At 38.0% G+C, this 26,005-nt stretch overlaps 1 protein-coding gene across 2 annotated transcripts in view; it reads left to right on the top strand.

Annotated features, from left to right (window-relative positions):
- SYN2 (synapsin II) overlaps window positions 1–10,784 on the top strand; it is a 402,447-nt gene extending 391,663 nt beyond the window's left edge. For both annotated transcript variants that reach the window (XM_037905072.2, XM_043551313.1), the window contains exons 11-13: window positions 2,164–2,224; window positions 6,037–6,280; window positions 9,866–10,784. In XM_037905072.2, coding sequence (XP_037761000.1) covers window positions 2,164–2,224; window positions 6,037–6,280; window positions 9,866–10,001 — 441 coding nt within the window. In that variant the 3' untranslated portion in view covers window positions 10,002–10,784. The remainder of the gene's footprint in view (window positions 1–2,163; window positions 2,225–6,036; window positions 6,281–9,865) is intronic.
- The last annotated feature ends 15,221 nt before the right edge of the window (window positions 10,785–26,005 follow it).

Raw genomic sequence — 26,005 nt, 5'->3', positions numbered from 1 at the left:
GATAGAGGGGATGTAAACCCCAGAGATCCCTGCCTCAAGGGCATAGAATGGGGAATAGTCTTCTCCGTTGCAGCATTCTATCCTGCTTCCACAGGAACTGCACCATCCATTTGGGGTTTTGCATATGGGGAGGAGGCAGACAACATTCCCCTACCAATGCCACAGAAAACATGCATCGTCTCCACACAGTGTGGAGCACTACATGTCCTGATAGCACACAGAGGAAGGTGTGAGCTGCATCAGCATTGCGCTGGAACAATATGGAGGAAACTCCTCCAGGTGAACCTTCCAGAGTCTCCAGTTCCCTGTGCAGGTTTCCCAGCTATCACAGGAAAGACTGACATTGCTCCAGTGAGATACAATGCAAATATCAATACACTTTCCATATCATCACAGTTGTGTAGGGCAGATTGGACTTTCATGTGTAGTTCTGGAGGTGAGAACTCTGACCCACTCGCGATCCAGGAGTTTTAAAGTGATCTTCCTAAGTGTGGGGATCCCTGTTTCTCCTTGTGAAATTCTCCTCTTCTTCCCAATCCTTGTATTAATGTTTACAGAAAACTGTATTATTGGATCAGCTCCTCTTGTGACAAGCAGATTTTGGCCCATTCATACTATACTTTGATTTTTAACCCCCCCTTCTTCTCATCTTGAAGTTTGTAATACTGAACAATTAGAGTGTCAGATCTGTCATGTCCCCTTTTATTTATGCAGCTAAAGCCGACATAAAGCAACATTGCACAGCTGCTTAGGATAGAATACTGTTGCCTTGCAACACACAAAAATTACAATTTCTAGGTTCCCATGGAATTCCAATCATTAGTGGTAACATGTATTTTCAGTTTTAAGATCAAACACAAATCTTTCTGAAGAAAAGTAAGTTTTGCAAGGATTGTATGTTCATTCATTTTACATTCACCCTTTAATAGATTCTAGGTTTTTTTCCTCTCTAGGCAGAAGGCAATAATTTCTTGTTCATTCTTAAATCTCTGGACAAAATACTTGTGCTTTATTTTTACTTTTTTAACATACTATATTTTGAAAAATATTAGTGATGAGCCCAAGACAAAGCTTGGATCCAGAGCCTATGTTCCCAGAGGGTGTTCTGTTCCAAAATTTTTGTTTAGGCCCATCTCTTCCTCTGGACAAGAATATGTTGAAAGCAATACTGCCAAATACATATCCTATTTTGAAAAGTTAACTATTACATGCTAGATGGGATAGAGTGAAGTAATTTTTTTTCCATTATGTTTTTGCTTCCCTCTTTCATTTCACTTAATGAAACAGCTAAAACTATAGTCAGTGTCACTTTGATACTCCAGCACCAGCAAAATTCCACTGTGTTTGTTTCTAAACTGCAGGGGAATGTCTTTGAGTTGTAACTGAAAAAGACTAAGTTCTTTCCTAACTTACATTCAGGTAACTATTGAAGTCCCCTTAGTATCTCACTGAACACACAGGTGTAACGGAGGGCAAAATTTGGCCCACTGGGCATAATCCTGCATGCATTAATTTCTGTGGGAGCAGGAGTGAGGCCACTTTATGCAGAAATTATATCAAAGCATTTATTCATGAGCTCAAAAATACAGGGAAAGGAATGAGGAAGGAAGAAGAGTTTTAAAATCTAAATTGAAAAAGTGATAACAGTCAGTGTGATAGAGACAAGGTTGTTCAAGATCGCAGGAATTGAAGGAAAAAGGCCTCACATGAGCTATGGTGAGGTTTTGGGAAGGCAATCTTTGGAAGATAAGACACTCTCCTGCTCATAAAGAACAGGAGTACTTGTGGCACCTTAGAGACTAACAGATTTATTTGAGCATAAGCTTTTGTGTGCTACAGTACTCCTGTTCTTTTTGCGGATACAGACTAACACGGCTGCTACTCTGTCTCCTGCTCATGTTATACAGTGGTAACCTCATGCTGAAAAGGGAGAGGTTTTGGGTTTTTTTTTTTAATTATCCCAAAGCTGAGTTCTTGTATGCCAGGATTCATGCGTCATGACTGGCAATAACTAAACTAGACTTGATTTTACCTGGAGAAAACTGAAGAGCACATTTTAAACCCCAAACTAAATGGAGAGCTTTCAGTGGAAACATCGGTAAACTCAATGCAACTGTGCTGCTCTATTTTTATGTGTCTTCTTTTTTTGTATTTATCTTCCAGAGTGGATCACTTAAGGAACCAGAGCCAAACAAAATCCCACCTCAGCGACCACCACCTCAAGGTTGTTTACAGTATATTCTCGACTGTAATGGCGTTGCAGTAGGACCAAAACAAGTCCAGGCTACTTAAATAATTGACAATAAAAGCAGGGGTTAAAGCCAAAAACCAACCTTAAAAGCAAACATACCAGTTTATGTGCAGTTTTTGCATTGTTTCAGTGCTGACCTGGACTGTGTTTTTTCTATGCAGTGTCAACTATACTGTGTGGTTGTTTACTTGTTCATGTCTGTGCTTGTAATGCTTACCTATGTTTCTCTGTATAACTTGTGATTTCAGGGCTGTTGTCAACAGTGTACAAAGAATTGTGCCTCTACAGAGTCCAGTACAACTGTATATTATGGATGGTTAGACAGTATTTTTTAAGTATTATATATTGTGGGGTAAACAACAACCCAGGTTCAGATTTAAATACTTTTGCTTAACTCTGTGAGTGTGTGCGTGTGATATTCGTAATTTTTTTTTGCATGACTGACATCGATAGGTGATTCAGATAGACATTCTAAAAGATATAATTTAATGTATTTGTTGATTGAGGCTTTTTTTAAAATAATTTTATAAAGTCTGTTAATATTTGAATTTTATTTATAGGTAAGATGTAGAACTCTAGTGTTTCAGTGATTCCATAAAACAAGAGACTTCTTCCCAGGAACATTTAAATATCCTGTATTTTACATACTGGTGTTCATATTTTTAATCAATTCTGCATTAAATTATTAGCTACAAAGCTATGTAAATGGGCCACCTATGTGCAATATCTCATTGAAAATGTGAGTATTTAATGTATCTCAATTCAGTTAAGTAGTTTCTTTTGTTGTGGTTCTGAATTAGTCATCTGTGGTTTCTACAAAAACCTAAGACAAATGTTACCCCAAAATTCTTTACCTAGCTAAAATGGTTAAGTTAATCTCCTGGTATTTGGTGGGAAGTGTCTGCAGGATTATTGAGCCCCCTAAAATGTCTTGTTTGCTAAATATCGGGACTTCAGCTGGTATCATTCTGCATAGTTCCACTGACTTCAGTAGAGCTGGATTGATTTACACCAGCTAAGGCTCTGTCCCATTAACTGTAACATGAAACAAATAGATAAGTAATTTACTTCATGTCAGTGCCACTATTTTCACTCAAATATCAGGATATACATTTAAAAATTCTATCCCAGAATTAACCACTAAACACGGCCTTATCTTTATTCATAACTCAAAATGCAAAAAGACCTGAGATGTTTGACTTTTGCCAGACTTTCTATAGCCATAATTGCTCATGACTTTCACATAACTAATTTACTCTTCAATATAACAAGCAATATCCAGGCAGGCCATCGAACTGTTATGAGATATCTAGCCTAACACAACCTGCACTATTCTAGCATACTGTAAAACTTAGTTGTAAGCAAGGCACAGCACTGTATTTTGTCATTTAGACAAAGGCAAATAGTGGTCACTAGCTTAATACAAACAATATTGTTTTCCTTTAAAAATATATTTTGTTCTACTTTTAATTTTCCCTACAAACACTGAAAAAAAACCAACGACAACAAAAAAAACTCAGCATTGTGAGCTTTATTAATTGTAAAAACAGGCTGGCAAGATGAGAATTTATATATGCATTATTAGCTATTTAAATGTTAACGGTGAATGCTATTGTTTACTGCCAATCAGTAAATTACATGAAATTTTGCTTTAGTGATCTGTGTTTTTCTGAGTCAATGATCTTTGTGATGATGACATTGGCTATTTTTGTTGCGTATGGAGAAAATACACTTAAGATCAGGTTCACAAATTCTTACCTTCAGATATCATAGATGAGAATAAATCATACTGCCCTGGGGTGAAGAAATGAATCTGTTAACCGAGTGATTTTTATTTAAAGCGGTGGGTGTTGTTTTGCATGTAGTAGTGTGAGTAATCACAAGTGCTTTTCATGTGACATTTGTGAGTTGTATGTGCAGAGTGCAAAGAAAAGAATTGCATTTCAGGTAGGACTTCAGCTTGTTGATTGTAAAAGTTAGAGGGGCACATACCTATTACTTCATACCACAGAGAAGCAGCAAGTCAAAATGTCTCTGCATGCAAGCATGCTTAGGTGCAAGTTTGTGAGTAACAGGGAACAGATGTTTACAGTGTAGGATTAATGTTCAGATTTTATTTATTTCTTTATTTGGTAAAAGTTTCTTTCATGATTGTTCCCTTTTTGTACAACCCAGCTGCAAGAAAGTGAGCAAATACTGGAAGTGTGACTGCAGTATATCTTTTATGTGAAATATCTTGTACAGCTTAATGTGCAATAAAAGAAAGTTACATCTGTCTTCAGTGTAAAGTTTCTGGCATTCAAGCCACTATGTGTAAGTGGGAGGTGGAGGGGAATATTTGTTTTCCAGTAGTGAGTGAAGGGAGGCTAATAAGTAAATGAGTATCGTTAAGATGTTGCAAGACTGTTACCACTTTTGAGGTTTCCTAAAAAAAGTCATAAAAATTTACAAAATGAAGTCCCATTCCCTAGTATTAAGTAGATGCTCCTTACCTTTCTACAACACAAAATATTGAATAATCCTAGTTGTGGTAAACTTTTTGAAGCACTAGTATGTTCGGTTCTTCCACACACACAATCTTATACAGTAAGTGGAAAACTAGCCATGACTATTTGTCTGTTTAAAAAGAAAGACAATGGCATATTGTGCTGATACCATTTCTTCCAGATATAGAAGTGTTTTCTTTTCTGAGGACTAATAAGAGGATGAGAGATCTTACACAGACATTAAATCTCTTTGTAAGAGGACTTAAATTCTGACATTTTCAAAACAGCTAGATCAATAGGCTTGCCTAATGTTCATGTCCATTTTGCAAAGATCCTGACTGAAAAATTATTTAATCAAATCTATCAAAAAGTTTTGTCTCTGGCTCTGCCTCCGCCTCTCTTTCATTCAGATGTGCTATATTAGCTATATGACATGTGAGGGTAATGATTCTGCTGTAACTGCCAATTCATCAAAAGCCTCCCAGTGAAAACCACATGTAGACACCTGACACTACATACAGTGCAGTGCCTGCTGACTGAGATCTGACTGAGTACATTTTCAGTCAGGAAGCCTCAAAACCAACAGTCTGATGATACAGCATCTTTTCAAAAGCCTGCTGATCAGTTCTGTCATGGATTTCACAACTTAAGTTTCTGCCTCATATGCTATTCCCATACTTTTTATAATGCTGTTCTATTTGCCAGCTCATAGTCTAGTCAGTAAAAGCAAAAACTCAGACTCCTTGGTCACTAAGAATAAATTAGTGATGACTTTTTCAGGTCTCTCTGTATTCTTTTCTTAGATATTTCACTACAAAATCTAATAAATTACCAGAGGTCTCCAGTCAGTGTCATTTTAAAGTTATTTTACTGCTGTAAAGGTAACTGTAAATGGAATAATATAAGCAACTATGGAGATAATTTTAAAGCTTTGGCTCTTCAACGGTACTGTAGTAACATCGCATAAAAACAATAGATGAATCAGCTGCACTGGTGAATTATCAGAATATTCTGCTGTAGCTAAACCTCTCACTGAACCATGCCAAATTTATCCCTGGGATGTTTGGCTAACTGGATCTCATAGTAAATTTAAGGCTGGAGTGGAAAGGTGCTATAAGGAATGTATCAGTTGTGGTAAATAGTACTGACTATACTAAGTTGGTGGTCTATATTAGCAGAATATTGTCTCAACACAGAATTTGACAGATTCCAGGATTATTTTTTAAGTGTTGGATATAAAATATAATATACGTCCTTTGATACTGTAACATTATGAAGTTTTTCTTGTACTGAACTTAGGGGGCCCAGTACAACCCCAAGGAACGCAATCACAAAGCCAGGAGCCATTGCAACCACAGCGCATGTTCCCCATGGGGCAGTCAGCAAAGCCCTCAACTTCCCAGCCACAGCGTCCACCTGGCCCTACAACTCAACAACCACGTGCGCGGGGTCAAGGTATTTCCAGCGCCGGGTTATCAATGGAAGTGGAGCCAGAGCCACAACCTGCTCCACAGCAGAAACCTCAGTCTCATCCACAGCTTAAGTAAGATATTTGTTTCTCTCCTTCCCCTGCCGTATAATTGTATTTTGTTTCCATAACAGTAGCTTGGGTGCCTGTCTAATACATAGCAGCAAAGCAGAACATGCTTTTGACTGTAAAAAGAGGTCAATTCAGAGAGTCATACCCACATCCTAAATGCTGTAAAAGCAGAATTTCATATGATACCTGCACATTTTCAGCTCAAACCAGGGTTGGTTTGACGAGGCATCATCCTCTCATTTTTTTTTCTCCTTTTTTATGTCACTGACTCATGATTTGCATGCACTGTGAGTAAAGCTGCACAGAAAAAAAGGAAGTCTTATCTGTTTAAACTTTTAACCTTGCAATCACTCAGACAAGAAAAGATTTCAGTTTCAAAAGGCCTATATGAAAAATAATCCAGATTAACATGCTACACAGATGCAATACTTAGTTAGATGGGTTTCTTTGCAATACTGTTTCTTTCAAGGTTATACACTGCTGCTTGAACATACAGTACAGGTAACTCAAACAAACCATCTCCCTTGTATACTGCAGTTAAAATATAAGTACCAGTACAATAAACGGTGTGCACTAAACACAGAGAAGGATCCTTGGGTTCCACACCTCACGGTAGGAGGATACTCCAGACCAGCAGTGAACAGGAAGTGGCATAGTATGCAATTGCTGCTATCTCCAGCCAACCCTGCCCTGCCACTGATGGATCCTCTGTCCCACAGATCTCCCTTCTCATGGCTTGACCCAAGGGAAGGGGAGAAGAAAAGAGCAGCAGTAAAGAGTCTTGTTCTTCCAATGCTTGCAGAGTGCATGACACACACATACTGCTAGCAGGAATGGGAGGGATGTCTTAACATTCCAATGGATCTTCCGATATTATATATTCCAATAGTATAGTCTTAATTGGATAAACAAAGAGACTAGATTAATTTTTGTATTACACAGTAAATCTGTATGAGAGACCAGTTCCCTTTTTCTAGCCCCTAATATGCTAAAACTTATGTGAACAAATCTCCCCTCCGCACCTATAATCAGACTTTGCTAAGACTCTCCCCCACAATGAGTGAGTTGGACTTGTTAAGCACATGAGACTCAGTGGGAGCAATAGTGACCCAAAAAATGGGACAAGTGTGGCTGTTTCTGGAAGAATCTTGTTTCTGTCCCATAGCATGTTGTATATCACTATTCTTGTTCTGTGATCTTATGTCCTGAGATAAATTAATCCATTCTTTAAGTGTACACAAGAGAATGTGAATGACAATTTTCCCCATCCCAGAAACTGTCTGAAACCTAACTAAGATTTTCCTGACATTCTTTTTAAATAGTTGTTATATACGCATGATTTTCTAACCCTCCCCATTAATTTGTACCTCTGCTCCCAATTTACATCTAAATAGATTTATAGTTTTCTTTTCCGAGATACATCCAGTTTTCTCTCATCAAATATAACTTTTAAAAGGCAATTAGTTTTTAGTTGGCAACATTTCAAAACTAGAGCTAGAGTATGGCATTAACCCTGTCAGGGGTAAAATTAGTTTATGCAACTTTCCAAGAAGCAACTTAACTCCAAACAGATTTCAGTACATAAATAAAATGCCTTGCCTTTGGGATTAACTGTACTATAGATATTTGCATGTGCGTGCTTTGTAGTCACTCACAAAGTGTTGCCTAACATGTGCATGCAGGTTATTAATCTGTGAATAAATATTTAATTAGGCCATTTATTTTGTGTTACTAATCAAGTCAATTGCTGCTTCGCCTCCCACACTCCACCTTTCATTAGTGCAAACACAAATGTTTATCCATCATTAATTCATCTATAATGTATTAAAAGACTGAAGTACATGTAGCACTGCTTGTTGTAAAGGTGGATAAACTGCAAGCCCCAGAGTATGAGCCAATATGAACTCGAGAAGTGTGTTGCTGCTGTATCACAGCCAAATCTCAATCTCCTACTGAATTCTATTTGAGATCTGATAAGATAAACACTTGACAGAGTTCATTTCATTCCCAAAAAGTTAACTATCTTTACTAATTAAGCAATGGATACTTTTTTGAAAGGCTTACATATTTAGGGTATTTTAGATAGATAGACGATACGATGTTTTGCTTTAAATTTAAGCCACCCTTTTTAAAAGTTATTCCACTTGAAGTTCTATGAATTGGACACAGTTTTAAACTTCAAACTTTATCCTTCATGTATGCAAAAGTATATTTTATTCACTATTTCACAGAGACTTATTCTATAGTTAATGTTAACACTACTACAAAAAAACCAGCAGACACTAGAATCTCAGAGTTACTAAGACCTCAAGAATGGAGGTTGTTCATAACTCTAAACAGTTCGTAACTCTGAACAAAACGTTATGGTTGTTCTTTCTAACATTTACAACTGAACATTGATTTAATACCACTTTGAAACTTTACTATGCAGGGGGAAAATGCTTCTTTTAACCATCTTAATTTAAATAAAACAAACACAGAAACAGTTTCCTTACCTTGTCAAAAAAATTTTAAACTTTCCCTTTATCTTCTTAGTAGTTTATATTTAACACAGTTCTGTACTGTATTTGCATTTTTTGGAGGAAGGGGGGGTATTGTGCTGCTCCCTGATTGCGTACTTTTTGTTCCAAATTAGGTGTGTGGTTGACCAGTCAGTTCATACCTCAGGTGTCCATAACTCTGAGGTTCTACTGCTAACTGCTTGCAGTGAATACACAAGCACTGACAGATTGTTGTTGTTTTTTTAAATCAAGTGCATTCACAAAATAAAAGTTTCATTAAGTCACACTTAAGGATTAAACATCCAATAAATCTCCCTAGCCTCTGTTTGTCAGAGGGTGAGATGGAGGGTGGGAGAGAGATCACTTGATCATTACCTGTTAGGTTCGCTCCCTCTGGGGCACCTGGCATTGGCCACTGTCGGCAGACAGGATACTGGGCTGGAAGGACCTTTGGTCTGACCCAGTATGGCCATTCTTATGTTCTTATCAGAAGAGATTACAATTTTAGGTCTCAATTCTTCAAATGTATTGACATGCCTCTTCTCCTTGTGTCAATAAATGTTTGCACCCTTAAGGAACATAATTGTGCCTTATTGATACTCATCTTGAATTCAAGTTTCCCTGGCTTTGAATTTGACTTCATAGGCCCAATTCTTCTTCACTCCAGTTGAAATCCAGCTACTGAAATTAATGGGGTTACTGTTGGGGGGAATAAAATGTGAAACAGAGGGGAATCAAGCTCAATATTCCTCTCATTTCTATTTTATTGGTGATTTAGTATCCTTTCGATTCATACAATAATATAAGCTGTTTTATTATTAAGCAACCTGTTCTATTAAGTATAGGTGGTGTAGCCTACTTCTCAAACTAAAGTATAGAGAGAAAGTGCTGTATTCATCAGTTCTATATGCTGTACTTGACTCTGTTTGTCTCCGCTTGTCCATCTTTGTTTGAACATGTAAGTTGTTTTCCATCCCATAAATGCTTTTCCTTTTTACACAGCATATAGTTTGTATGGATATAGCATATGTACATGGAAGTTGACTAACAATATGAACATACCAACCATGTTGCTTTTGTCTTACAGCAAATCACAGTCTTTGACAAATGCCTTCAGTTTCACAGAATCATCCTTCTTTCGATCATCTGTGAACGAGGATGAAGCAAAAGCTGAAACTATCCGAAACTTGAGGAAGTCCTTTGCTAGCCTTTTTTCTGATTAGCCATTTGAAGATCAGTTTCATGCAGTTGCACATGGCTTATAGACTAGAACCTACAGTGAATATTATTTAGTGTTTATATCCTTGTGACCCATCCTCCATTACTGTTCCAAGCAATATGTTAATCTTTAAAAAGGTCTATGATGAGATACAATTCAGGTACACTGTATAAAAATCTATATAATATGAGAGGAAAAGCTATATTAGTAGTAGTACAAAATGCTTCATTTTATGGTCCTTGTCAATTGTAACATTGTGGCCTTACTATGACTGCACTATATTATCCTATTGGATACTCCTCTGTGGAATTGTTGTCATAAAGCATTGTGTTATGGGTTTCCCCTTGTTTTTGCCATCTCCAGTGCTTTGCAATGCATGTTTATGTTATGAGTGAATGTTTTGTGCTGCAAGGATACAGTCTTAACCTGACTTGTTCTTGCCTCAGATTGTTATGAGGCAATTCACATTAGTGTTTCCTGTTGTCAAGTCACTTTACTGTTGTGAAAAATTAAAGCAGTTTTCTTCCTCCTTTGACAACCTTTCCGTCAACCAACTATAGAGTTCTGATATATTTGCTGAGCATTATCACTAGGCTAAAACAGTGATGTCATAAATAGAGTATGTGTATGCACTATTGTATCTTTATATGTCTGCTGAACATTTATTTCCTATTGTTAATTTAATAGTGATCTCTGAGTTGTAAAGTAACATGCATGACCTAATAATGTTACCAATATTTTTTGTGTACCCCTTCTAATAAATGCAAAGCCCTGTGCTTGGTAAAGAGAAGCTTTGAAGAAGACTGATTTCAACAATTAGGTGTACCATGTTTTGACTTCGGTTGTCCATCTGTGTTTGTAGAATATTTGGACACCTAGGTCATTGCCATCAGAAACTAACATGCCAAATTATCAGTTAACCATGAACCAAGAGAAACATAATGTGGTAAATTTACAACTCACAGGAATGGAGTTTAGTTTTTCTAAGAGATTATACATATTGAAAATATTGCTCTGACTTGCTGTAACAGAAGTGGTCCTACATATTGGGATCACAGCAGCATTTTTAAATGTTCAAGTCAATCTGAAGCAGATTAAAGCATGTCTAAATGAGCACTAGTCCAAGTTAACACTGTGCTCCTCTCTAAAACAAGTTACATACAACAGAGTGTTCCTTGGCAGGGAAAATTTGTGTTTCCTTTCCCTTGTTTGTCCTGATGTCATGTTAACACTTAAGAAGGGAAATAAGTGGCAGATGGTTTCCTTTTTTTTCCAGAAAAAAAGGTATTTGCTTCCAGATCCTCAAGCTCCTATTTTTTCACGCTCATATAAAATTAGGCTTAATACCACATGGGTTAGAATCAGCAAAAAGATTCAGACAGATTTAGATATGCCTGGCCAAAGGTACATCCCATCCCCAGCATAGCCCCACTTACTCCAGTTACATTAAGGAAGGATGTGGCTCACCATGCACATATTTAGGGAACTGAAGTTATAAAGTTATCACAAGGTATATATATATATAAAAGTAAAGTAACAACAGATCCTATCTAGCTCCTTGCTTACTTGTGACCTGGGAGAGTAGAAGAAGAAGAAGGAACCACTGCAATGGTAGTTTGATTAGTCTGAGTAAACTGTGTGTTATACTCAGAGCTCTCTGCAGCTGCGTTGGCCAAAAACTGACTGGTAAGATGCTCTATACTTCTTTAGCAAAGATTATTAGTTACCACACTTACTCTGTGTGTATACCAGCATCTTCCTAAATGATTTACATTTGGCCTCTTAGTGTCATTGGCAATTAAATTATTAATGAAAAGAAGGGTTCCTTAAAAATTACAGATCCGAGGAGTGTTCTAACATCTACTGTTGAATGTACACAGAAAGCAATAAATACGGGATTTTTAGAGGGTTGTTTTGTGTTTTTAAAGCTCCACATCACCCTCAAATGAGGGTGGCAGCTAGAATCTACTTAAATAGATTTGTTCTAGACTTCAATTAGTATTACCCAGTGATGTGGGTTCACATCAGATTGGCTCTCACTTCTGTTCTAGACTTAGAAAAAACATAATAAAAGTGTGAATTTAAAAACAGAAAAAAAACCATATATGCATCAGCTACATCCTCCAGATGCCAAAACTTAACAGGTGCAGCTTGAGGGACCATTGTCCCTCAAGCTGCCTTCATACAGCTGAGGTACCTTTGTCAGGCTAAAGTCAGGTAAGCAGCGGGTGAAGAAAATGGAAAAGTGTCTGCTAACCTGCAGAGAAAGAATAGTAAAAAGACTTAAAAATATATAATCAAGATTTAAACCTATTATTTGTCCAGTACCCGAAATGTGACAGGCACTTACACAAATAAAATAGACAAGGTTCACATTCTTGTGCATCCTTCCTTGAAATACAATTCATTTTTCTAAAGAAAATGGAGTATAATATCAGCCCAAGAAGATATAAGCTGTTTTGTTCATTATTTGTATTATGATACCATGTAAAGGCCTTAACAGAGATCAGGGCCCATTGTGCTGTACATACATCCAGTAAGAGACAGTCCTTACTTTGAAAAGCTTACAAGTAATGTTAACCCCATTTTTGCAAATAATGAACCGTTTGTCACTATTTTTAAAAATTAAATTAGGAGGTGCTCGAATACTATAGCGAAGATGACCAACAAAGTACCTAGATATATTTACAGGCAGTTAAGGGGTTTAAGTAAGTAAGTTTCTCAATTACAAAAGTATCCATTGTAAAGCTAGGATAAAAATGTATAAGAGTTCTCATTTGCCCCAAAACAGTGATTATTTTGTTCTTACTTTGTGTAGTTGTTAAAAAGGAAAAATTACAAGCTACTAGCATTTTGCTATTGCTTTGCCATAGTCTTGTGTGAAACAAAGTTCATTTACTTGAAAGTATTTATGGATTCTCTAACAGATTTTAGAGGCTTTAGTTTTATTAGCTCTCTGAGTTTATACCTCCTACCAACCTAAAATAACAATTTAAGAAGTATACATAAAACACAGATTTGGCCTCCCATGTTATTGAGATTGTCAGCAGATCGAAGCCTCTTCAACTATACTGGACTCCTTTTTGGTGAGTGACCCTGTTTGGAGCTTGGTGATGAGATGTGGAGCCTTGTATCTCTAATTCACTAAGTTTTTACCTATAAAAAGTGTTATTGGACTTTTATTCATCAATGTAAAATGATTTGGTGATCTTAGTACACACAGCAGCTATCCGCATCACCATTGGCACCCTATTTGGATTCTCAGCTAAGGACTGACTGGCTATGGAAAGCTCAACTACCATGCTCCCTTCAGATCAATGTTGAAACATGTTAGTAGGGAAGTTTGCACTACTTCTGCTAATATACTAGCTAGTGTGAATGTATAGCACTGCCTTTTACTGGATTGAATGGCAGACCTGATCAAGTGTCTTGTGACCATCTTCCTGTAGCAGCAACAGCACTCAAAGAATAGAAGCCCTAATACTGAAAGAGTGGCAATTTCCCTTTATTTCAAGGGGCATGCACTTTGGAAGCAGAAATCTTCTAGTTCTTTCCCTTTTCCTGTGGGTCATGAATTCTGTGTACTAGTTCTGTGGCGAAGTAGAGGGCTTCAATTTCCTTGCTACTGGTCTCCACCACATAGCTGCTATTTTTAATTAGCCCAATCAAATATAACATCTACAACTTTGAATTTGTTTTGTATTTATTGGACTAAGCACCCTTCATTATGCTGCAGTAGTACCAGTTATATAGTACTTTATGAAACACTTTAAAATCTTTGTAATCAATCTAAAATTAAAATAACTAAAGCAAATTAATTACTGCTACAGAGAAAAGTGTAGTCATTAAGCATAATTTGGCATTATGTATAATTAGCACCTGTCTAGTTTCAAAAGTATGCACATAGTACAATATGCATTACAGAGCTCATTAGGTCAGGCCTCACCTTTCTGCTTGAGACAAAGTTTCACACTTTCATATAAAATTCCCTGCCATCGTGTACTTGGATAAAGCCAGTTTCCCCATAGGCTTTGTTTTACTTTCTGGAGAAAATGGTGAAACAATCAGGTCTGCAATGTATCCTCCCACACAGAGTACATACCACATCACCACTCCACAGTGTAAAAGTTTCTTTATATCTCTAACTGTACCAATGCATTTCACATGCAAGCTGATACATGCCTATGCTCTAGATGTAGAGTTTCAGGTTTAAGAGATTTTGTTTTATAAAGTGATCTGTAAAACACGCTAAGCAAGACAAAACCAAAAAAACTAATGGTGTTAGTCACTTATAAAATTACTTCAGTCACTTACCATATTGTCCTATAAGTCACTGGTATTACCTCACGAAACAGCTTGAGCTTTGAATTCAGATACAAGTTGCCAGCTCCAAATTTAAAGATCCAGTTACCCAATATGTTGCTATCTAGGTTTGTACAGTGGCACCCACCACAGTAGTATCAGAGCGACAGTAGGCAGCAGTTGCACAACACTGAGCCACCTGGACAAATTACCCAAGAACCCAAGGGCTGCAACTAATTTGCATAAACTTTAGTAATGGAGCCAATTGCAGATATGGTCATTTTTACCATGGAGTTTATGAAGACAGGCAGTCCCAATATACAGTGCTCCATCTTACTCGAAGTGGCAGTCCTTTTCACCTTTCACAAACAAACACAATACAAAATCTTATAGTAGGGTTTATAAAATTTATTCTGAAAACTGGAATGGACCTACTTCCTCACAGTTAAGTTCTGAGACACTGCAATGTATTTAAGCAGTTTTATAATAATAGATTATAATTATGTACCAGGAAAACACATTAACTTTGAAGGAGTCATTTCTCTCTCCAGTAAGTGAACATAGTGTTAAAGTGTTTTTTCAAAAGGCACATATTACTCCCCCTCCTCTCATCCCCACCCAAAAAAAAGAAATACCTCCTGGGGAGTCCTTCCGGCCAATTCTGTCTCAATGACTGGTCACACACAGTAGAAAAATCTTATAAAGACCACTTTAAAAAAGTTGCAGGAGCAGGTTCTGATCCTGGGTATCGTTTAACTTTTCTGCACCAAAAAAACCAACTCCAGAAGTGATTACTAATTAGACCATATTATAAACTAGACGTTTGCTAAAAAAGGCAATGAGTTTTGAGCTATGGAATGCTAACATAATGTTTCCAACACAGAAACGTTATTATACTTGCTTAATTTTTTAAACTAGCCAAAACTTTTTCTAAAGAAGCTAACTTATGAAAACTTGGGTCAAGATTTTCAAAGGTAAGTGCCTAAAATTAGGCTTCTAAATCCATATGTAATGACCTAATAAGTGGCCTGATTTTCAAAACTGCTGCACACTTTCTTCTGTTCTATGCTTGCCCCTAAGATTGTTCAAACTCATGATGCTAAACTATATTTGAAGTCAGGAAAGATAAATTAGCCTTTCTCTAGTTAAAATACTAAGAGTTTTTATTTACTAATTCTTATTTTGCTAAGGAGACTTCTCAACAGCATCTCACTAAAAAGGAAAACGATGCCCAAAGTATCAAGAAGTATTTTAACTAAAATAAGCAGTGAGGAAGTTCAGATGGATTAACTCTTCATCCTGCCTTGAGATAGCCCATTAACAAGAGGGAAATGCTCTCTTCCAGGGATTATGATGCACATGTTGAAACAGACTATCTAGATTTGGAAAGTGGAGCGAAAACATCTCTGAAAAATGTAAAACATCAGCAAGTAAGTTAAAAATACTGCAACAAATTAAAACCTGTTACAAGACTTTGAAGTATAATATATAAAAGACCAAGCATACAGAGACACTTTTTTTAGCGTACAGTAGAACCTCAGAGTTATGAACACCTCAGGAATGGAGGTTGTTTATAATGCTGAAACGTTCGTAACTGAACAAAACGTTATGGTTCTTTCAAAAGTTTACAACTAAAAATTGACTTAATACAGCTTTGATACTTTACTATGCAGAAGAAAAATGCTTCTTTCCCTTTTATTGAGTCGTTTATGTTTAACACAATACTGTACTGTATTTGCTTTGGGCGGGAGGTGTCTCTGCTGTTGCCTGACTGCGTACTTCTGGTTCCAAATTAGGTGTGTGATTGACTGGTCAGTTCGTAACTCTGAGGTTCTACTGCATAGGTTTTGTTTGATTTGGGCATTTCAAATTCTCCTCCAGAAGCACCATATCTGATAACTAAGAACCTGCAGTTCTGTATTTTATTTGATATTATTACAGCTGTATACTTTGCCACAGCGATCAAGCCACTTGGGGTTGATTTAGTGGGTCTAGTGAAGACCCGCTTAATCGACCACAGATCGCTCTCCCATCGACTCCAGTACTCTACTGGAACGAGAAGCATAAGGTAAGTCTACGGGAGACTTTCTCCCATCAACCCAGCACGGTGTAAACACTGCAATAAGTCAACCTAAGCTATGTCGACTCCAACTACATTATTCATGTAGCTGAAGTTGTGTAATTTAGGTCAACTTAACCCTGTAGTGTAGACCTGCCCTGAGAATCATAGAAATGTAGGGCTGGAAATCCTTGAGAAGTCATCAAGTCCCAGCCCCCTGTGCTGTGGAAGTAAACCTAGATCATTCCTGACAGGTGTTTGTTCAACTTGTTTCTAAAAGCTTCCCTTCATGCGAACTCTACAACCTCTCTTGGAAGCCTATTGCAGAGCTTAGCTCTCCTTACAGTTACAAAGTTTTTCCTCATATCTAACCTAAATCTTCCTTGCTGCAGATTAAGCCCATTACTTCTTGTCCTACCTTCAATGAACTTGGAGTACAATTGATTACTGTACTCTTTATAACAGTCCTAAACAAATGGAAGATTTATCAGATCGCCCCTTGGTCTTCTTTACTCAAGACTAAATGTACCCAGTTTTTTCCACTTTTCCTCATAGATCAGGTTTTCTAAACCTTGTACTGCATCATTTTTGTTGCTCTCCTCTGGACTCTTTCCAATGTGTCCACACTGCTTCCTCAATCGTGCTGCCCAGAATTAGAGAAAGTACTCCAGGTGGGGCCTTACCAGTGCCAAGGACAGAGGGACAATTACCTCCTATATCTGACATACAACACTTCTGTTAATAAACTCCATAATCATATTAGCCTTTTTTGCAGCTGCACATGAACAACTCATATTCAAGTTGTGGTCCACTATAAGCCCCAGATCCTTTTCAGCAGTGCTGCGACCTAGGCAGTTATTCCCCATTGTGTAGTTGTGCATTTGATTTTTCCTTCCCAAGTGAAGTACTTTGCATTTGTCTTTATTGAATTTCATCTTGTTGAATTCAGACCAATTCTCCAATTTGTCAAGGTCATTTTGAATTTTAAACCTGTCCTCCAAAGTGCTTGCAGTCCCTCCCCACTTGGTGTCATCTGCAAATTTTATAAGTATACTCTCTACTCCATTATTCAAGTCATTAATGAAAATATTGAATAGTACCGGACCCATGACTGACCCCAGCAGGATCCCACTAGATACATACCTCCAATTTGTCAGCAAACCACTGATATCTTTGGAAAAAGTAAAAGGCTCTGCATGTTTTAAGTTAGACACCTGAAAACTGAGACAAGAAAAATTGGTGAACTTGAAAATTTTCACCTGTACATTCACAGATACACAGAGGGTATACAATGAAAAGGAGCACTAAGTGGTCCTATGGATAAGATTTAATTCTACACCTCACATCAATTAGAGGAGTGGAGGTTTCCAAAACGTAATCAGAAATTAATTACAGTAAAGTGCGCCTAACTGAAGAGACTGAATGGTAAGAAAGTGAGCTATTTGAGAGACTTAAAGTATATAGTAAAAGTTTGAAGACCTGGCTGTGTCATGTTCTTTTCTCAGTTTGTTTTTCAAATGAGAATGAAGGTGTGAGTGTTAGGAGTGACTTATAAAAATTAAAGAATCTGATTTTTACAGGGGTGTACTGGCTTGTGGAAGAGTCATCTTGCAGATTTAAAAATGTAAGTCAGACAAGTACACATGGAAATATCTGCAGTTGTGCATGTGGATAAGGACAACTGCAGAAAATACTTGCAAGCAGCCCAAACGTTGACTGCTCTAAGAGACCTTTTAAAGTTGATTATAACTATACTGTATATTCCATTCAGAAACAGCAGAGAAAAAAATAAAGAATGGGTAAATACTGAGCTATTTTTTTAATGTGAGCATGGCTTTTTGGAGGTCTGTAATACAGATTTGGTGATCTGAAGTCTTTTTTTTTTTTTTTTCAAAAAGATGGGTCCATTTCATTCTTGGTGTAAATCCAGTGACTTGAAGAGAGTTACAGCAGATAGATATAGCCCAAGATTTACATGATTATATGAGTTCAGCTCTTTCTTTTCGAATGTTGTACACTACTATAATGGATATGATACTATGTTTAGAATTAAAGCTGTGGTATTTTCTAACAAGAGCTAGGAAATTCACAAGTAAGACTTACATGGTTCAAGTATGCTGACATATAACCTATTACCAAGTCTTTGCAAAATGTTGCAACAAAACCCTAAGTCTGTGTGACAGGGTGTATAAACCTCTCACTGGACAGGAAGGGGCTAAGTAGCAACTCTGGGCTAAGGAGGCCCCGCCCTTCCACTGATGCTGAGCATGCTCAAGTTTGGTGGCAGGGTTTAAAAAGCAGACAGACAGCTCAGTTAGGGGCTGGCAGGTCAGGGAGAAGGACGTGCCCTGGGAAAGGATGTGAGCCAAGTCCAAACCAAGCCAGGGAATGGGGGAGCCACAGCACCCGGAGACTGGGACCAAGACCAGAAGCCAGCGCTTCCCAGGGACAAAAGGCTGGATGGGATGTACAATGAGGCAGGAAATGATCCGGAAGCTGACTTGAGGCTGATGCAAGACACTACCAGGTGAGTAAAGCCGAACTAGCCTACAAGGGCCCAGAGTCGGAACCCAGTGGAGTGGGAGAGCCCAGGTTCCCTTACCCCACCCCAGAACTGCACCCAATAGGTAGGAGAACCTGCTCCTGCTCACAACCTGGTCTCAATTTTATTTGAAACTCAGATCTTTGAGTACGTTCATCAAAAGGGTCACCAAGGGTTGTGAATCTCAGTAATAGCTTTGCACTAAAAATAAATAGTGGCTTTTCAGGGTTTTGACATGAAAGCAGGTAAACTCAGTGGTTTTGATCTTTGATATTTTGTGTTTATGTGAACTGGAAACTTCAACTAGATCTCACTGAGCTATGTGGTGCGCAGGGAGGGGAGTAAGGTGGTGAAACTGAGGGAGAGAATGAGCAAGTGTTCGTATAATCTCCACCCACCACAGAAAAATTGGCAATCGTCCCACAACCCTACCTGTGACTTCCAATCCTGCTCCATTAAGATCAATGGGAGTTTTGCCCATTAACATCAACTGCAGCAGGAGCACGCCAGCTATTTTTGCAGGCAATAATCACACAAAAAGAAAGAAAAGTGAAAAAAATCCTTTTTATGCTGACAAGAATTGCCCCAAACTGACATCTCACTTGCTAATTTGTGGTCTGTTCTTTTTAGAGATTTACTGTATAGAGTTCTCAAAGTGATGATTATATAAATATTTACAGAGGGACTTTTCAAACTGCAGACTATTGACCTGATTATTTCAACCCTCACTCAGCATTTCCTGGCTTTTGTCAGTTCAAGCCAAACTTTATAGTCTTTACTTTGTGCACAAGACTTTTTCATTAGCTAAACTGCATTAACAATAAAAGCATGAAAACAGTATCTCTATAATCTCGTATATAGCACAGTATGTAAAACTTACTATACATATTCTCTCCATGATGTGGGGTTTTTTAGGGGGTGGGGGTAGAGGTTTGCAAAAAAGTTAAAAGATCATATGCCCCCATGGCTCCTGTGCCAAGTATAGCAATCTCCCACAACATTGTCTCCACTTCTTACACAGAAACTCCTCCTGCTGACCATGTTGCCATACCAGTGCATGATACAAGAATGGTCCCACACAGAAAAGCCACAGAAGATCTATCAACTCCAAAAAACAAGGGATGTGGGAGAACTCCAAGCAAAGCTGAAGTACCAGAAACACTAGGCTTACCAGCGTAAGCACCTCATCCTTCCATGAAGGCAATGACAGTAAGTCACTAGCTTCAATGGGTCCAGGAGCAGGTCCTATGTTACTATAGAAAACTGGTAATTAATCTGTATTGCTTTGATTATGATCAGCATTGAACTTGCTCTCAGCTTCAGATCCAAGTGGGGAGAGTTATGTGCTGCATCTGAGACTCCAACTTGCAGAAGTTTGCAAATATTTACACACACCAGATTCTACCACGTTATGCATTATTCCCCCTCAAACCCAAAAAATTTTAAACATATTTTCAAGGGTTGTTCCTAGCCATACCCACCTCTGCTAACTAAAAACATTTTTCCTCCATGGCTTAATGGCATTTAATGAAAACCTGGGACTTGAATAACGTAACTCAAATCAACGTAGCTTAGATCTACTTACCGCAAGGTCCACACTATGCGACGTCAACAGGAGACACTCTCCCATCGACTCCCCTTACTCTTCTCAAACAGGTGGAGTACAGGAGTCAATGGGAGAGCGATCAGCGGTTGATTTAGCAGGTATTCACTAGACCCACTAAATCGACCGCTGATGCATCGATCGCTGCAGCATCGATCCTCCAGTAAGTGTAGACCAGCCCTGAGACTACGCGGGTGAGGTTGTATCTTTTATTGGACCAGCTTCTGTTGATGAGAGACAAGCTTTTGGCTTATGCCTTCCCCTGTCGTCTTTTTCCCCCCACCACTGCAGGGGTATTAATGGACTACTTCACTTGAACGGTCCCTTGAAATGTGTTAGCTACTTATGCTAAACAATCTGTTCCATCTTGTATTTAGCTGGGACACTCTGGGTATGTCTGCACTGCAGTTAAAAACCCACAGCTGGACTGTGCCAGCTGACTTGGGCTAAAGGATCATGGGATGTGGGACTGTTAACTGCTGTGTAGACAGGGCTGGATTACCCAATAGGCGGACTATGCACGTGCTTAGGGCACCAGCAAAGCAGGGGGCACCAAAAAAAAAGATATTTTTTTAAAAAAAATTTGATATTTGATATTTCAAAAAAAGCATTGAAGTAGTCATCATGGGAAAAATTAGAACTTTGTTAGACTTCCTTACCCCCCGTTTTTCTGTTCTCTTTTTATTACTTATCCCCACCTAACCCAAGGGGGCGTCCTACTAACGTAGATCGAAATAATGCGAGGAAATCAGGTCCTGTCATGTATTGCAATAAATTTATGTTTTATTATTGATATATTCTTCTGAGTTACACATACTTGATTCGGTTTTTTTTCTTTTTCTTATATATATATTATATATATATATTTATATATATAAAAATAGTGTAAGCTGTGTAATTTGTTTTTTTTAAGTTCAGATAACTGAGATAAGGGGCAGGATGAAACATAACCAACTGAGTGGAGCACAGAAACATGAACTGGCGGAAGAAAAGAAACAAAAAACTAGTGAAATTTTCCAAAATCTTCCAAAGCTGACATCATTTTTCAAAGCAAATCCATCAGAAGCAACATCTTCTCTCAGTAGCACAGACTTCGTTCCAAAACCTGTAGGTGTTTCAGAGACTGACCCTTTTTCTATTGGTGAAACAAACACCATTCCAGAACATGTGCATGTGTCAGAGACTGTAACTGATCATCCTTGTAACAAAGCCCTGGCTGGGATGATTTAATTGGATCAGTCCTGCTTTGAGCAGGGGGTTGGACTAGATGACCTCCTGAGGTCCCTTCCAACCCTGATATTCTATGATTCTATGATCCTACTCCTGGTGGTAAAACAGACATTGTTCTAGAAGGTGTGGCTGTGTCAGAGACTGAACCTGCTCATGCAGTAAATAGGAGAAAAGATCCTGGTATGTGGGTTGATTTCAGTACCGATGATGTAGCTTACTGGATATATCGTGGACCAAATGACTGTCAACACCACACTGGGCCAGCTGAGAAATCACTTCGGACTTTTACCAATGGCAAACAAACAAGATATTGTCCACAAAAAATATTTTTCGACATGAAAGCGAATGGTGAGAAATACACTGAAGAATGGCTACTGTGTTCACCATCAACAGGGTCTATGTACTGTTTTGTTTGCAAACTTTTTGCATATAAACCTTCAACATCTTGGTTTGCTGCAGATGGATTTAGTAACTGGTGGAATACTGTTTTAATTGAACAACATGAAAATAGCACTACTCACAGAGATTCAATGTTGACATATTTAAATTGAAGACAGGGCTTTGGATTGACACAAAAATTGGAAGAACAAATTAAAGGGGAGCGTGAATGCTGGCAACATGTCTTGCAGCGCGTTATAGCTGTTATTCAAACATTAGCTGAATGTGGTCTGCCTTTCCGGGTATCAAATGACACATTTGGATCATTTCAGAAAGGAAATTTCTTGGGATTGTTGGAGCTTGTGGCTCAGTTTGACCCATTTTTAGCAGGCCATATCTCAAAATATGGGAAATGCTGGCAAAGGTAACCCATCATACTTATCCAAGACAATATGTGATGAACTCATCGGTCTAATGAGTGACAAAGTTCGTTCAGCTATTGTGGATGAAATAAGTACTGCTGGGTACTTCAGTTTATCTGTCGACTTTACACTTGATCTTTCACATATTGATCAATTGAGTATTGTACTAAGATATGTGTCTACCACAGATGAAAAACCAGTTGAACAATTTATAACATTCCTCAATTTGAAAAGCCACACTGGTGAAGAAATGGCAAATCAAGTACTGCATTATCTGTGCCAAGTTTGCAAAACAGATTTCTCAAAGTGCAGAGGTCAATCTTATGACAACACTGTCAACATATCAGGGTGTTGTCAAGGAATGCAGAAGAAGCTTTTAGAACAGAACAAATATGCCATATTCATACCATGTGCTGCACACTCTCTCAATCTTGTTGGCCGCAGTGCTGTTGATTGTTGTCTGGTGGCACTAAAAAGTTTTTTCTCAACAGTCCAGTTACTTTATACATTTTTCTCTGCCTCAACACACCGATGTTCTTAAAACATTTGGGCAATGATCATGTGTTGAAATCTCTTTCTAATACTTGCTGGGAGGCACATGCAGTGGCAACAAGTGCAATTCTGGAGTCCTACCCAAAGATTGTGGATGCATTAGAAAGTATACCTGAAGACCAATCACAAAAGGGAGAAACTATATGAGAGGCAGAAAACATTGCAAACAAGATACAAGAACTAGAGTTTGTATTCATGTCGACTATGTGGAATGAAATTTTACAACACTTTTACCACACAAGTCAAGCTCTCCAAGAAAAAGAATTGGATTTGAAAACAAGTACAAATCTTTGTCAATCATTAGTAGACCACTTACACACTTTGAGGAATGATTTAGAAAGATTTGAAGACATATCAAAAGATATCTTGCCTGATACTAACTACAAAGAAGCCCAGTCCCGCAAGCGAATCAGGAAAAAACAAGCAAATGATAGCAGTGCAACAGAAACAGCATTGAATCCAAGACAAATTTCGCGTATCTACTTACTACGCTATAATTGATACACTTGAAGCCATATGAAGAGGAGAGATGAAGTGTACAAAGAAGTATCAAGTAGATTTTCTTTTCTAAATGATATGGACTTATCTGATGAACAGTATTCACAAGGTTCCCAAAAGCTAGTTGACTCATACCCTGTTGACTTGAACATGAATCTCTGTGGAGAAGTACCGCAGTTCCACTGTTATATGCAAGCAAAGTTTAATGAAACAGGAAAAATGAAATTCAGTCACATCGATCTTCATGACACAATACTGAAAGATGGAATACAATGTGTATTTCCAAATGTAGAGATCGCACTACGTATTTTTCTAACATTGATGATTACTAAATGCTCCACAGAATGCTCTTTTTCTCAGCTGAAAAAAATAAAAAACCCTCAGAACAACAAGTGTGTCAGGACAGACTGGATTCAGTTTCCCTATTGTGTATGGAAGTGGGTATGCTTTGTTGAGTCAGCTTCAATGAACTTATCCAGAATTTTGCAATCAGATTTTGCAATCAGAAAATCTAGAAAGAAGCTATTTTAATTTCAGCAGACATGTAAGTTTTGTGTCATTTCGAAAAATAACATTTTATTTTATGGTACAGTATTGTTTCTATTTTTAATTACATATGGGGGGGCACCATAATCTTTTCAGTGCTTAGGGCCTCTAACTGTCTTAATCCAGCCCTGTGTGTAGACATCCAAGCTCAGGCTAAAAGCCTGTAGTGAAGTTAAACAGCTCTGCAGCCCAAGCCCAAGTCAGCCGCAGGTGTCTAATTGCAGAGTAAACATATCCTCTCAGTATATTTCCCATACCTGAAGCTCTGTGTAAACTCAAAAGCTTGTATCTCTTATCAGCAGAAGTTGGTCCAATAAAAGATATTACCTCACCCACCTTGTCTCTAATATTCTGGGACTGACAGGGCTACAACAACACTGCATAAAGCATTCTTCTGGTTTTTATGCAGAGCCTAGGCTGTTTGCAAAGTCATGACTGCACCTATCAAAGAACAATGTCTCAATCTCTCCTCTTTAAGCTGAAGTTCACTTATAGGTGAATATCACCGCATGATACTTATTAGTTTATGTAACTCTGTTCAGCAGTACATTTCTGAAGACCTTAGTATTTTCCACACCTTTTTACTACAAAGGAAAAATATGTGTTGATTCTGGGCCATATGGAGCTTATGTAACCTCATGGCAAGAACATTGCTGCTGCCCTTCAGGATGTTAGTACAAGTTCTGAACTGACCTACCCACTTTTGGAATAATTATACATTTCACTCTGACATATATTTTATCATGGAAATCTTTTGCTATGTAACATTACATGTCTTCAGAGTACACAAAATGGAAGAGTAGAGAAGTGTTTTTCTTTTGTGCAAGGAAATATCAAAAAGACACCTCAAGCAACAAATTCCCCACATTGCTATAACTTTAATTTATACCACGCCTTCCATCCAACAGGATCCTAAAGTATTTTACCAACTTCACTTAATGTATACACTATGCACAGGGATTATTTCATATACCAGTGAAATGCAAGCACCTCTTGGGAGGAAGGCAGCAGCAGGATGAGTATATTGTTTAGGATACAACCGAACAAGGTAGAATTTGTCAGGACATCAGCATTAAATACTTCGCTCTCAAATTCAAACTCTATGAGGCCATATTATGCCCTCAGTGACCTTCTGCAAACCCCTTGTCTTCAGTAGATTTAAACAAGCTTAATTGTCTGCAACTTAAAAAACAATTCTGTTGATTATGCCCAAGAAGGAATAGAATCCAGCTCCCTTTTCACCTGTGTTGGCTCTGGCTCAGACAAAAGCATGAAATATTTATTGTTACTAAAATCAGCAGATATGACTCAAATACACACAAGAGAGCAGAACAGTTGGGCAAGACGATGTAAATTGGCACTGTTTACTTTTCAGGGCAGAACCACAGTATTAAAATGGGATTTTATTACCCTTACCGTAACTCCTTCAGAGCCATTGCAGTCCATCTTATTTATTGGAATTAGAATTTTAAAAAATTAAGCTCCTCTCTCCTTGGCCATCAATCCATGCATGAAATTAGTTAGAACAGAGAGTACTTTAAAGGAACGAAAGTTTCTACTACACAGACCTTCCAAGAATTCTCCTCTGTCCTGACCCATAATAGACCTGCTGCTCAATTCTCAACACTCCTGACGCTCACACAAAAGCTGTTACAATGCACCTCAGTCCCGTCCTGCAAAACAAATCCTATTCCATCCAGGAGCCTTCCTTGGACAGACTGGGCAGCCACACCAACGCCCTGTGAGTTCATCAGACGAAGTGACACAACATTACTGATTAAAACAGTACAAAGGAAACCAACCAACACTTTCTGTTTTCACCTAAACATGAATTTGAACAAAACTGACAGGCCAGAATACTAATACAATGCATCCT

This window comes from Chelonia mydas, chromosome 7 (assembly GCF_015237465.2).
Source record: "Chelonia mydas isolate rCheMyd1 chromosome 7, rCheMyd1.pri.v2, whole genome shotgun sequence".
Taxonomy (NCBI): Eukaryota; Metazoa; Chordata; order Testudines; family Cheloniidae; genus Chelonia; species Chelonia mydas.
This window is presented reverse-complemented; position numbering and strand designations above follow the sequence as displayed.